Source organism: Megalops cyprinoides, chromosome 12 (genome assembly GCF_013368585.1).
Source record: "Megalops cyprinoides isolate fMegCyp1 chromosome 12, fMegCyp1.pri, whole genome shotgun sequence".
Classification (NCBI taxonomy): domain Eukaryota; kingdom Metazoa; phylum Chordata; class Actinopteri; order Elopiformes; family Megalopidae; genus Megalops; species Megalops cyprinoides.
The window spans coordinates 5,944,116-5,959,170 of record NC_050594.1 but is presented as its reverse complement, the minus strand read 5'-3'; the positions used below and the strand labels follow the sequence as shown (position 1 = coordinate 5,959,170).

At 44.2% G+C, this 15,055-nt stretch overlaps 1 protein-coding gene across 1 annotated transcript; it reads right to left on the bottom strand.

Annotated features, from left to right (window-relative positions):
* Positions 1-344: 344 nt before the first annotated feature.
* On the bottom strand, positions 345-15,025 carry LOC118787057 (glutaminyl-peptide cyclotransferase). Its single transcript, XM_036542467.1, has 7 exons — positions 14,703-15,025; positions 7,653-7,799; positions 6,577-6,858; positions 3,962-4,129; positions 2,561-2,660; positions 2,300-2,416; positions 345-1,605 (listed from the first exon to the last, which is right to left on the bottom strand). Exons 1-7 carry the CDS (start codon positions 14,880-14,882, stop codon positions 1,460-1,462), a joined length of 1,140 nt encoding a protein of 379 aa, XP_036398360.1. The 5' UTR covers positions 14,883-15,025; the 3' UTR covers positions 345-1,459.
* Positions 15,026-15,055: the final 30 nt, after the last annotated feature.

Below are 15,055 nucleotides of genomic sequence, written 5' to 3'. Positions count from 1 at the left end.
GACGGATTCTCCTCCCGTCTCTGGGCACGACCACGTGTTGCCGTGCGGCTTCCCTGGAATGCACTCGGTCACAGGCCGCCGCGTTGGACACAGCTGCGTGGCATTCCTTCCCATTAGAATCAAAATCAGAACCATCCAATCAGAGAGGCGGGAGAAAAAACACCTTCTACCAAATGGTTCTCCCACACGTATCATCTGGCAGCTCCATGTGCTAGGCTAGCACTGAGAGGATAAACATTATTGTTATAACGTAATGGATATAACATGCGTAAATCAGGCCAGGAGAAGAAATGTTACTTATCCTCTTGCTTTTTAATCTAGTTTTTGGGGGGTTTTTTCCCTCCCCTCCCAGATTATGATTATGGCACGCTTACAATATTGGCAGAGAACAATATACTGTAAGGCACCTCTTCATAACAACTTTGTGACACTGCAGGCGGACTTTTGGAACACATTTTTTTGGCACAAACAGAATACATCTGATACATAATAAATCACAGGAAAGTACTCATTTAATACAAGTCTATTCACATGAATACAGAAATGTTTATACAGGATATCATCTGCAAATTCTACTACTGACGCTAATATTTTTATTGGAAAATGACCTAATCACAGTCATAGCTTTACCCTGTTCTGAAACAAGATGTTGTGTGTCATCAGGTTGTCAGAGTTAATTCAATGTTTCATCCCCCGAGACATCTCTGTAGAACAAAAATATTCTCACAGTACATACATAAGAGCTATTATGGGCACAGTTAAAAAGGCGACAACAGATTTCAATTGTATTGCTATTCTCCCAAGAGGCTATGGTAGCTGACAAGGTCCTCTGATAGCCTGCCCAATCAGCGAGACTGTTTATGCAAAGTACATTCAAGATGTTTGGAGCAACTTACATTTAGTGTCTAACGTGTAGGAACAGCACACATGGTACAAAAGATCAATCCAGCACTTTCATGAAATATTCCCTTTGTTTGTTCAGTAGACCCTTCTATTTGCAGGAGAGTCAGCCGTGTGGCTTCTACATTTCTGGTACTAAAATTTATTTTCACTCTTCAAAAGCAATTCAATGTACATTCCCCACAGTATGCAATAAGTGTTATCCAAGAAGTCAAGCACGAGTCAGCTGTTAGCAGAAATTCCGTTCTCAGCAAGAGATGAGAATTTTTTTTACAATTTTTTGAAGCCAATGTGAAATGAAAGACCTAATAATTGTTTTATTATTTTCCTGACCATATTCAATGTCATGGGAAACATCTAACTGTAACTTAATATGGATATGTGATATCTGTGTCCCTCCATGACAAAGTGGCAGCCTTGCAGATGATATACAGAGAAGACAAAGAGAGAATAGAGCGCGTCCTAAAACACCTGTGTGTTATAAATATGGGCAGTCAGTATGCAGGAGGCATGGAAGGCCGCTGGCTCTCTGAGGCCGTGATGCCGGGGCGACCAGGTGTCACACCTTCAGGTACTCCAGCACGAACACCTGTATGATCTTGTTGAGGTTCTGGATGGTGGCCCGGTCCAGGTTCTGCTCGTTGTCGTCGAAGGTGTGCCACACTGCGGGGAAGGGGGTGGGGATGAGGTGGAGGACTCGCACCCCTGCGAGAGAGAGAGAGCACAGAGTTTCAGAGCTTCTCCGAACTCACAGACAAACACCAGGCTCCTGGACACCCCCCCCCCCTCTACAGTACCACTCCTCAATGACGACGAATTGCATTTATCGTAGACATGTACACTGCTACCCCCAGCCCAGAAATACGTAGACAATGAGTGTGAGTGAAAGCAGCTTTTTAAATTATTGGCCTGCCTCACACATGTCAGTATCCCCCTAGTGATAACCACATGATACGCTAGCTACTAAATTTCCACAGAGCATTTCTATTCATTAAAAACAGCCAGCGCCAAATACCACGCAAAGACAGAAGAATCATTTTTACTTTGCTAGGGGCAGGGACGTTTCTAGCTATTGAAAAGATCCGGGGCTAAGTCAAGTTTGCCTGGGGCTTGTCTTTTTTTTTTTGAAGGGAGATAGGCATCGGTAGAGGGGAGGTTAAATCTACCTTTATAATAAATAAATATTATCACACCTTCGGACACTGCAAGTCAAGTTCTGCTCTGTTACACAGTCTGTCTGTTGCTTTGCTATAAACACCTCCTTTTTCATGGCGAAAATATTCGGGGCTAGGGTTTAAAATATTTGGGGCTATAGCCCGGAATGATCGGACCTAACGACGCCACTGGTTAGGGGTGAGACTGGTGGTCAGTGGTGGAGGGATGTTGAGGGAGTGTTTACCTCTGTTCAGGAAAGGCTTGTGATCGTCCTCCACCGGACCCACTGGCAGGCCGGGCCAGAAGTACTGGACCTCATTCGGGTGTTCCTCCAGCTGCCCCATAGAGTGCAACCGGCGTTCTGTGGGAGGGGTCACAGGTCAACAAGCAGATGGTACGGTCACTGTCTGTATGGGGGGGGGGGGGGGGTTGCTGAGAGCCCCACCTGCTTCATTTACACCACAGATCTGCTAATACCAGATATTTAAGCAGGGCTGGGACTCACCGATGTTCTGTAGTCTGCTCAGCCACCTGGCTGTGTTGGGGAACTGGTTCCCGAAGCGTGGGGTTGGGGCGCCGATCAGGTCCAGCAACACAAACAAGTCCTGGCAGAGGGGGGAGAAAGAGAATGTTGCAGGGGGATGAGCACACCAGCAGGAGGACCTAGGTATGTTTGACCTTTGACCTCCGCGATCACCATCAGGTAAGTGGATGTACACATGGCTTCTTTTCATATTATATTACATTTTTGTCATTTACCAGATGCCCTTATCTAAAGCAACTTACACAGGTCACAGTTTTTACATGTCATCCTTTTATACAGCTGGATATTTACTGAGGAAATTCTGGGTTAGATACCTTGCCCAGAGGTACAGCATTGGTCCCCCAGCAGGGAACCAAACCACCAATCTTTCAGTTATGAGCCCTGCTCGTTACCCCTACACTACACTGCTGCTCGCACTTTTTATTCTTTATATGTGACCTTTGACCTTCTTCAGTTACCTTATTTTGACCTTAATAAGTTAGTTACCCTATCCATTTGTGTGCAATGCCATGGGAATTCTGGGGTCCGTGTGAACTTTGAAACAGCGCTAAGATAAGGGCTATCGGCCTCCTCCCATGAGTCTTTGAAGAGACGCATGACATCATGTGCTTATCTCTCTGTGACGTCACACTGTGCCTTTAGCCTAGCCACCCTGGACGCGACCTCACTGGACGACCACGGCGCCTTCAAAGACAGTGTGCAGCCGGGAGTGCAGCAAAACGTATCTTTCCATTTTATCATATCTCCTTTTCGCTTGTTTAACAAATCCATCGCCATCTCGGCGCAACTCGGATGAAAGATAACGGGGCACCAGGCAAGGGCAAAATATAAACGAAAAGATATCTTGCTTCACTCGACACCCCGGTCTCTGGTAGGGAGGCAAGCCAGATATCTCTAGGAATGAAGTCTGATGATTTTAAACATTAGGGAGTGAATAAGGTCTTTGTCTCTGGGTAGCGCATAGAAATTTAAGGAAAAATTTCAAAAGTGATGAATGTATATTTTAACATTTCAGTTATATGGTATGTGCTGCATGCATACAATGGACATGTTTTGACATACATTGAAAAATACTGTTGACTTTTGATTTGATACTTTCTCATATAAAAGAGACTTTTTAAAGAAGTTGTGGCACTATATTGCAGACATTTTCTTCTTATCTGCTTGTTTAAATTGTTAACCCATCAGGGCTGGGAAGGTGGGCTGAGGTAAAGATGACAGAGAGCAGTACAATGTGAAAGACAATGTCAGGGTGAGAGGGAGGGGCATGCAGCGATGCTGATGCTGTGTGGTTGCTGTGTGGATCATATGACCGGGGCGATGGCGGCTGCAGCCATGGCGACGCAGGCGTGGGTGACATACGATGCCGTGCAGCTGGTTGGTGTTGGTGGCGCCGGGCGGGTGCGCCGTGCTCTGCATCTTCTGGGCCAGGTGACGGGAGCCGTACAGAGAGTCGGAGGCACTCCACTGGAACAGCGCCTCCTCACCATCAAAGAAAAGCAGTTGCAAGGTGAGATCCATCCCCGAGCCCTGTGAGAGAGGGGAACCAAAGCACGGTCATCACCTTCCGCTCACTCCTTACAGCTGCGGGTGGGGCAAACGCACACCGTTAGCAAGCAAAGAAAAGATGAGCAATATCCATTTGTTAATGACCAGAATAGTTCTGGCATATGTTTTCCCATTAAAAACTGTAAGGCACTGGCATTTCTTGTTTTGCCAAACTGACTTGCAGCAAAGGAGTCAAAAAACATGTGCTGCCATCTACTGGATTAAGCAAGGCATTGCACTGTAAGTCCAACTCGAATGTGATTTTCTTTTTGTAGTCCACACAGTATGCTTAAATTACAGTTGCATTACAGCATGCTGTACTGTTTCAAGTTCAAATTAAAAAATTTCAGGAGGGATATTACTGTTTAGATTGTGGACAATACAGATCATTGATAAATCTGTTTTTCAAACAGGGACTTACTGATTATGCACAGCCTTAACTTTTAACAAGTTTTCATCAAATTAAAATGATACTTTAAAATTATAAATTGACAAAATGAAACGTTATGAATACTCTGTGAATATATTAGGAAAACACACATTGAGCACCCAGTCTTTGAAAATAACTCCTCCGTCATTTCCAGGGCGTGAGAAAAAGAAAATCCCACGTTTAGAACAATCAAACCCCACGTTTATAACAGTCCTCCTCAGGCCTAACTTCTCTTGTACTGTCTGACACTGACAGACGTGAACTCTGGAAATGATTAATCTGAGTTCTGCTTGTTTTCACCAGAGGCAGTCAGGGTCATGGACAGCAGTGTCATACATGTGCGTCCCCTCGGCCCGTCCTGACATCACCCCCGTCACTCAAAATCTGCCCCCCGGGAGTCCTGGTCAGAGGTCCCAATACAGAACGCTCTGCCATATTGCCTTGACAACATTTATAGACAAGCTGCTTCTGCAGAATCAGGGCACAGCAGAGGACCACTCAAAGTGTCAAACCATTTTTTTTGGTACTATTAACTGCAACTGACAGTGACTCATTCTCACCACATTTCAGAAGACAGAGAAATATGTCCTCTACAACAATTCCCTGACAAGCTGCTGTTTCATTCTGGTGACAGCGTGCCTCCACTCAAAGTCTAATTTTTTTTTAACAAACTGCTCCGCAACTGTTGCTATTTGCCATTACAGCACCATTTTGCTCTCACCCCCAGATAAAGCTCCCCTGAGAATTCATTCATGATAGCCATGATTGTCACATTGCGTTTCCACACAAGGGACGTACAGCTCCCTCAATTATGGGATGGATTTATGGACTGATCTGTGAGGCCTCTGATGAATTCCCACCACGGGGGCTGGGTAGACATTGGGAAGCAACGTCACAAAAATCGTAGGAGGCCCGGGAGATGGCGCAGAAGGGAAACAGTCATATAGGTGCTGCAGGGGTGGTGTGGAAGACTACACGGAATGTAATCAAACACAGCTGTGTTTTTCAAAAAGCTGTGAAAATTACTCATTGGTTTGAAAATCATGTCCACCCTGGATTCAATAGTGAAAATCAGACTGACTGTCTTTCCTCATTGTGAGGGAGTGCACCACCCCTCTGTGGAGTGACCCACACATTCACATGCAGCTGCGGATGTTCTGTATGAAAATGAAGGTGGACGTGCCGAGCATTTAAAAATGTTTGCCAGCCGTGTTTGCCACAGGTCCCTGCTCTGTATGTCGCTTGGTGAATGCAGCTAAACACACTCCTAAGGGTTCATCTCCAAATTTTTCCAGACTGCTTGGATATAATATGATTATAGTGTGCTGTTAACACAGCATATTTTCCCGTGTTTATGCTGTATCCCCTCACTTCAAAATACTTGCGTGTGATCCTCAAAATCCTCTATTGACTGTGGCATTATTTTAGGCAGTGCCAATGTTTCAATTGCCCTGTGGATGATTTCCATATCCATGCTATTATATCTAGCCTTGCTATGTGCTTACTGACTACATCTAGAAGTTGCTCTGTATAAGACCTGATAAATTACTAAATGCAAATATAATATAAACTTTGATTTAATTTCAAGCTCCAGTTAATCATACATATTAATTGACTGAGATAACTAAAAGATGAATCACTTAAGATGTAATGTAATGTAATTATTATTATTATCTCCCATAAGATGGCCCTCGGTGCTCTGGTTTACTGCTGTGTGCTGGTCTGATTATCACACAGGCTGGGTGTAGATGGGATGGTTCGAGCGAGGCTTTTTTTTCTTTTTTGCTCTGGTGGAGGGAGTGGGGGTGGCAGTTTGGGCAGTCAAGAGGCGGGAAGGTTGCCAGATTGTTGGTCCAGAGTTGCTGTGTAGTGGGGAGAGATCAATAACTCCTCCGGTAGGGCATTCTTTTCAGTGACATTGTCTTCTAATTGCTGATCTATTGGGAATGCAGGTCCCTGGGAAAATTATGCAGTCGACCACCGACAGGGTGCTCCTCACCTTCAGCGTCTTGAGCTCCTGGTCCAGGGCCCTGGCCAGCTCCAGCAGCATGGCGCAGGGCACTGCCGAGTCGGTGGCACCCAGGAACTCGCGCCCGTGCCACTGCGGAGGGTAGTACTTGGAGTCGTAGTGGCAGGCCAGCACCAGGCGGCGCTTGGCGGCCGGGTCGAGGGTGGCGATGATGTTGGTGAAGGTCATGGCCCCGTACGGGGTGTGGGCTTGGAAGGGGTCCGCCTCCACGGCCCAGCCTGCCGTCAGAGCCCCCAGGGTGCTCTGGATGTGCTGTGGAGGCAAGCGCAGCCAGAGCGAAGGTCCATCGTTAAATACATACTTTCAGGTTATAGGCAGGTCTGACCAGCTGGTGCTGAAGCGTTAGGAATTTTACTGCAGTTACACAAAAATCCACAGTAAAAGCCCATACACACATTCAAATAATAAAACACAGCCATTTCAAAATCAGCTGGTGCTACCTTGTTTGGAAAACTGCTGTACGTACATAACATTGAAAGCATAAGTACATTGTTAAATATGTTCATTCAAATGGAACTTTTTAAAAAAACATTGACATGTTTAATCAGATGGAGCTACAGCCTGAGGAAAACTACTACAGGTATTATAAAGTAAAATTTCATCCTTAAATACAATTGTTAAAATAAAAAAAGTTCTTTTGCAAACCACACTTAAAATGCTAGGATAAAGGATAGCAATACACAGTATATGCGAAGCTGAAAGCATGAATGAGACTGTGAATGTGAAAGACTGCGTCTTGTGAAATATTTATCCTATGGGAGAGCTGAAGAACCTCTAGGACTTTTGCATGGAAAAGGGGGCAAACTGCAAGCACTGTACTGCACATTGTGCATGACAGTGTTTGCAAGTATGTGTATGTGCATGCCTGTGTGTGTGTGTGTGTGTGTGTGTGTGTGTGTGTGTGTGTGTGTGTGTGTGGATCTGTGACCGAGCTTGGAGAAACTTGCAGACGGGGGACCTGTGTCCTCTTTCTGGGCAACGTGGCCTTCTTTTTTTCCCCCCACCACCACCCCTGCCATACCCCACCATTTCAACCCCACACTGACCTGCTGCACTGATTGGCTCCCGGCGGAGCTCGGGTACCGGGGCACCAGCATCGGCCGAAGGTCCTTCTGCCACATGCGGTCCAGGTTGGTGTGCGACAGCACCTTGGTGATGTCAGCAGGGCTCAGGATGCTGGCCTTGTGATACAGCTGAGGGAACAGCACACAAACGCAACTGTCACCCAGCCTCTTCCCACTTCCCCCGCAAAGTCATCGGGAATTAGCTGGAACTTAAACTGCCACAGAGGGAAAACTTCTCTCACCCACCCTCTCATCATAATCACAGCCCTGGGACTGGGGGATGCCTCAAACAATAAGCAAATGAGTCAGCCTTACTGTTACTGTGGTAAAAGTTATTCTCACCGAGAGAGAACCTATAATCATTATCACAGGGGTTTTTACTCTGTGACGGCCAGGGCTGTAGGCTGACACAGATGTGCAATTTTGTTTGGTCCCCGCCTTTTTGTTTCTTGGAGTGAATTGTTCTTTACAGACGTAGTGGGGTTTGTCTGCAATTGCAGCATCTTGGCTACTGCTGCACTGGACATGAGCACTGTATGTTCATATATTACTGGATGAGAGCTGTTCCAGAGGGTTGTAATAATTGTACATAATCACCCTGTATTAATTCCTGGTTCTTCTATATTTATCTTTTATGGCGCCTTCATCTAGAGCAACTAATAAAGCTCCCATCTGGCATAATATGTTTGCACAGCTCGACTTTCACTGAACTAGTTAAGGTTGTACACTACAGAAGAACAAGTACACTGCTCTACTGTACCGCTGCTGCGCCTCACTTGGGAATCAAACCCGCAGCCTCTCCGTGTTATACACCCACTTCATTAACAACCACCCTACACTGCCACAGAAGCAAGATCTAAGTATGTCCCTAATGTTCCTTAGGGGTCCTGGCACCCCCACAAAATTGGAGGGAGGTGTGTTCCCCCGGGTATAACTGATCTCAAGGACTCGATCATTTCCTACATCCTCCACAGCCCATGAGAAGATGGAGCGACCGCATCCCAACTGATACTTCAGCTGTGTTCTCCACTTCCCGCAAGCGACAGCAAGCGCATTCGTATGATTCCTCACCTCCGCATGGGAACTTTAATGAGGGATTACAGCGGGGAGAGCCGCTTCTCATGGCTTCAGCTGTTCCAACATATTTCGTTACCAGCTAAGACCTTTTAAACTGTTTCCGCTTAAACTGCTCAGTCCTAATCGCTCCCTAATCTCCCCATTAATCACCATTGGTTCTGCCTGCTTGCAAAGGACAGAGCAAGCTTATCCCGGCGAAGACCTTGACTAACCAAAACCACCATGTTCTGCCGTGACCTAATACGCTAAATAGCGGCTCATCCCACATTTAATAAAGAAAAAAAACCCAAAACAATTTAATCATTCGTTTTCAGATCTGTGAGACAGCTGTGTTTTTAAACACAGGTCAAAGCTGTCTTTGTTAGAGGCTGTTATCTAATTAATCTTAGAGCTCAGAGCTCCGTGAGTTGGGCTAATTTATTAACCAGAAGACTGTCCCTGTCACACCCTCACTTAAAGGGGGACACAGACCCCTTTGATTAAATTGAGATAGTGGGTTTGTACAAAGACATACTGTGGCAATAACAACCCACAGGGAGAAGGAGAAGGAGGAGGAGTAGCAGGGGAGATCAGAGCAGACACTGAAAGGCTCAAAAGAGGGATTTCCTAATTAATTACATCCAACATGAAAGCTCCTCCTCCCACACCCCCTGGTGCATTCTCTCCTTAATCACTGCTCTTCATTCATGCTGTATCAGCCAGCAGAAAAGAATTCAAAGCTGAAAAGGCTGAATCCAGACTGATATGGCTTCACTGGGAGATAGCTTCATGAGGAGATGAAATATGCCAAAGAAAGAGATGCCTTGTCCTTGTATGGCTCCAATCGAGAACTGATTCAGTGTGAACATCTCCACCCAAATGGGGCTCTGGGCTGCGTTACAAAAAAAAGACCCCGAACTTTTGAGTCCTGTCTTATTTCACAGCTCAGAAATAGACCTTTACATGTAGTGGTGTTAAAGCTGCACATTACAAGTCACATGCAGGTGTCTCACCTTAAATAACCCCTCCTGCCCTAATTATATTTAGAAACTCTAATGGCCTCATTTACATTCATCAGATCTAATTTTTGTGACAGACTCAGTCTGTTTTAGGGCAGTGGTCACAACTAGCTGCGTGGATTAAGCAGTCTAACACTGCTCTCTGTAGAGCAGAAGAGGAGTATCATTAGAAAAATAACAGCCTTCTTACACAGAAGGGTACATATTAACTATATCTGTTTAATGAGGATTTCCATGGGGTCCTTGGCGATGTGTCCATGTCTGTTCTTCAAGCATGGCATCACTGAAATTCTGAAATGTAGTGCAGTACTTTGTCCCTCTTTATGGCTAGAGTGGATATATGTGTTGAAAAGCTGGATGCTCATTTTGCGGTGGAGAAACCTCCATTTTCTACATTTTTTACATTATTGTCATTTAGCAGACACTCGTATATACTTGGATATTTACTGAAGCTATTGCGGGTTAAGTACCTTGCCCAAGGGTACAGCAGCAGTGGCCCAGTGGGGAATCCAACCAGGAACCTTTTGGTTATGAGCGCTGCTGCTTACCAATGTCCTACACAGCCTTTCTTTAAATAAGAGACACTTTGTAAAGGCTTGGTTTTTCCCAGCTTCCATATATGTATTATTAATTAAAATACTGACATTCTAAATATTTTAGTTAAATCCCAGCATTCTTCATCTCACTTCAGTGCTGCATACTTACCATTCCCAGAATGCAATGTTAACTGGTCATGCCCTTTCTGTCTGTGGTTTGAGGTTAGCGTACCACTAAATGGGACGTTCATTCAAATTTCACATAATAACACACAGCCAGCTTATTGTAAATATAGCTTCTCTATATGTTTGGACTATGAATGTTTTTCAAAGAACGAGCATTTGCAAATGTAATCTGGTATACTGCAGCAGAGAGTGTACTTTGGGGTACACTGTCTGTAGTGCATTCTACTCCCCCTCAGAATGAAACAAAACTCCACCATACACATCACGTAGCAACAGACATCATCACAGTAACCAGTTAATACAACATCTCAAATGATGAAAAAAAAAGATTTTAATATGAAACATGTTTTCATCAAAATGTCAAATGAATTATAACCAAAGGCATGTCACAACTTGACCAATTTACACTCCCAAAGCACTGGATAAGATACTTTCTCAAAACGCACAAAGGCTTTCACAATTAAAGCCACCTCCTGTAACAGCAGGCCTTCACGTTTCAGACGGGCCGATGTTAGGCAGATGAGAGAAAATTTGAATGGTGCAGCCCGTGAGCACCTTTAGGAGAGTGGAACTGTGAGTGAGAAAGCGTGTTGTGTTGTGTTCTCAACACACAACGCATACACAGACTCCAATAGGGAGATAAAAAGAGTATGAAGTCTATGAGATCTACAGTGAATAAATACATATGCATGAAAGAATGCATGGGGGAAGGAGCAGCTTCACAAAGCACAAGATGTAAATAAATTCATCCACTGGGGAATATACTCAGCGGTAAAAAAATATATATTTAACATTTACCTAAAGGCAAAGGCCAGAGGGGACATTATTTTCACTGAATGTTTAGGAGGCTCTGTATCAAAACAACAGACACATCACATACACACCCAACAATGACTGAATGAATCACTGACAGCTTTACCTCAAAAGAGGTGACAAATGCAGACCAACAGAGAGAGGCGTCCTTTGGAAGAGGTCAAAAACACTGAGATGAGAGATACTGAGGTTTTGGGAGAAAAAAATAAATAAAATCCAGAGGAACTAAGCCAGAAGGCCTTGATGGAATATTGAATAGACAAGAGTTCTTACAGGCCTAATTTAGATCATTTATTTACAAATTAGCAAAGAGGCAATTATACTAAAATTATTCAGTGCTGTATACATTTTTTGCAATACTGCATTCGGTTTGGGTTATCACATTACATATAAAGATAAAAGCTATACAAAAAGTCCAGAAGGGCAAAAAACTGGTCCCTGGTCTTAAACAGACAATTCAGGCACTTTAGTTATTTGGTCTCAACAAAAAGAGGGAGATGATGGGCGATTTGACTCAAGGATTTAAAAAAAACAAAAGGTTGAGCATGGAGTGTATTACAAGCTAAATTCTGGGAGCGGAATCAGAGGAATCAGCACAAATGGAAGATAGATGAAACTGAATTTCACCCAGACATGGGCAAATACTTTTCTCCACAGTGAGTGATACATACATGGAATTTATACTGGAGTCAGACATCCTGCAATCCCCCAAAACAAAATTAAAATCTCGACACAGTAATGCATTTCCTCCAGATCATAGGCAAGTGATGATTGGATGTGGTCTAAAGAGCCTGTTCTTGTACTTCATGTTCTTGTACTTTATGTTCCCATGTCCTCATACACAGTCACGGGTAAAACCCATACGCAAGGGAAGTAGGGCACATAATGATATTTCATCAAATCTAAATGTTAGATTTCTGTTTAATCTTACAATACAACAAATGGCCAGTAGCCCTGGGACAGCAATGGCTATACAGATGAATTAGCTCATTCTTACCCACGTTTGGGGTGATACATTAAGTTTGGGTGAAATTGTGGTTTCAGAGAGAGATTGTTGTCTTGTGATTTAGACATTGAGTCATGCATGCTTAGCCCAAGGGCATTCATTTAGACTTAATCATAGTTTCAAAACATAATGTTGTAACCAACCAACAGAGGTTTTTAACTCTGTAAAGAACGCTCTCGCCAGTGAAAAAAAAAACATCTTTTAAAAGGTTGAAATTGTATGCTAGAATCACTGTGACGGTAAATTGCTGAGAACAGACAGGTAACGACCAGCTCTGGAATCTGTGCTGTGGTTGCAGACGTTGTTAGGGTCTGACTGCATCAGTCAGATCCCTGGCTGAGACCGGCAGCTCCTTCACATACGGCATTGGGGTCGGTTTGCAATCTGTTTAGTGATCTGCTCTGTCGACCAAAAACACGCACGGAACTGCACACCACGGTGGAAAATTGCTCCAAGACCAGGCTTGCAAGTCTTTCAAAACATGCAGTGGTTGCAATTATTATGTTTAAGACAATTTTCTGGGATGCAAGAAAAAAAAGACTCTCTAGGGAAGGGGAAGGGGGGGGCGAAAAATAGGGGGTTGAGCTCCGCCACCCTTGTTTAGGAGAAAGCAAATTCAGATCCATCCTTAGATGAGAGCCACTCCGAAAACCAGCCTGCCCTAGCATCGATCCTCTTTTACTGTTTTGGAGATAAGTCTATGCGTGTTTGGTCTCAAAGGTTGCACGCTTCTGTTCGGCCGCTCCTGGTTGTCGTGGAGATCGTGAGGCAGGCAGAGCGGCTAATTGATTGACAGCTCAGTGACCACCCTTGGGGGGGGGGGCGTGTGGGGGGGCTCCCTTTGTGTCCTAGAGATTGGCAAGTTTTGTTCTTGCCCAACACGGGTAACACCACTGCTCAGAGATGGCAGGGAAGCGTCATTGTGCCTGCCGAAGGGAATCGCACCGAAAGGTCACCGACAGCGTCACCTGTGCGTGTGTGTGTGTGTGTGTGTGTGTGTGTGTGTGTGTGTGTGTGTGTGCGGTCTGACCGTGCACATCACAGCAGCCCTGGGAATGACAGCAACAGCGGCAGCCTGGAAGCCCAGGCCAAAAGGTGATCGCAGATTTCCTGGTTGAAAGGTGTGTGAATGCTGCAGCTGGATTCACGGTGAAAATGAAGGCATGTGATTTTACCTCTCAGTTTTGATGCAGACCACTATCTCGAGTGTTAATTTCAGGGCAGTTCCTACTAACATTATTCATGGTCATTCTACTATTAAATCGCAACTGCTGTATGTTATATCTTACGGGTTATATAAGAAATAGTGAAGGAGGTGGTTTTTCCCATTATGCTCATTAAATTATTCATGAGGAAAGGCATTCCCCATGATAACTGAATTCAACCTGTAATTTTCAAGAAAACAACAGAGCATGACTTGAAGAGTGATCACTTCATCAGTTCCATTCAAAGAGTCTTCAGCCTACAGATATTACAGCGTGGCTACAGAGGACACAAGCATACAATGAAGTGAAGTGCCAGGTCTTCCCTTTACACACAGAGATCACATTATCAGTTGAAAACACGGGAGAGATCAACAGTTGAATTGAAAACACTGAACAAGAGAATATTGGTTATTGTACCCTATCACCAAGACCTTAAACCACCGGTGCATTCGAATGGATTCGACCAACTCAGGAGTTAAGAGGTTACCTCTCTGGATCTATAAATATCAAGATCCGCAATTGGTAGATCAATGATGAAGACAGTGCTGCCATAGCAACAAGACAAAAAGAAGACAAGACGAAAAACAAGCACAGGGGATCGGTATGGTAAAGCAGCCTGTGTGAAATGTAGTGATTCACAGCACTCACACCACACCTCTCACAGATGAAACAGCCTTGAGAATATTCCCTATAAAGTCATTGTAGGGTTTTATGCTGTCAAAAACTATTAAGAGCTTTACGGCCATATGCACACAGAAGAAATGTTTTAAAAATAATGACCAAAAGGATGTGATTATAATATATATCCCTATAAAATACATGAATCATAATGGTAACCATATTAATTTTAAGATGTGAGGCAATTTCCTCAGAAGGGGTAATGCAGATTTTTATTTAAATGAACATTACAGGAAAAAAACAGCTGATGTTTCTTGGAAGCGGGAGATATAAATGCATTTCCCATTTTCACTTCTCCGTGTACACTTCTGAGCAAAATGACTGATATTTTACAGTAAAATAATTTCATATGAAAACATTGTTAAGTTAATAAACATTTACAAAATAAATTAGATTTGATCATACCATATCCACAACTGCATGGTTGACTTTTTCCGCATTTTTAAGTCTAAGATAAGAAGCAGTTGTGAAACAATCTAAACACCAAATAACATACTATAAACACTATAAAAGCAACAGAGAGGCGGAAGTACCTTTTCCTGCGTCCACGGCAATTTGCCCGTCTGTCCATTGATCCGGCTGACGAGGGTAACACAAATGCCCACCACATAAATGAAGTACATGCTGGCGCTCCGGCCCCGTTCAACCATCTCCGCGCAATACGCTGAGCACATTACGCCGCCTCGGCTCCGTCTCCCAGCTTCTCGGGTCATGTGAGAGACATAAGGGAGGACCAGAGGCGTTCGATCGCGCGTCACTGATTCGCTGAACCCCCGGGCGTTAACAGAAAATAATCAGCCTTTCTCAACTCCGTCCACGAAACACTGTCAATCCCTCGGGTTTACGTTAAACTGTACCCTACATAAGTAAACACCATCACGTCTTC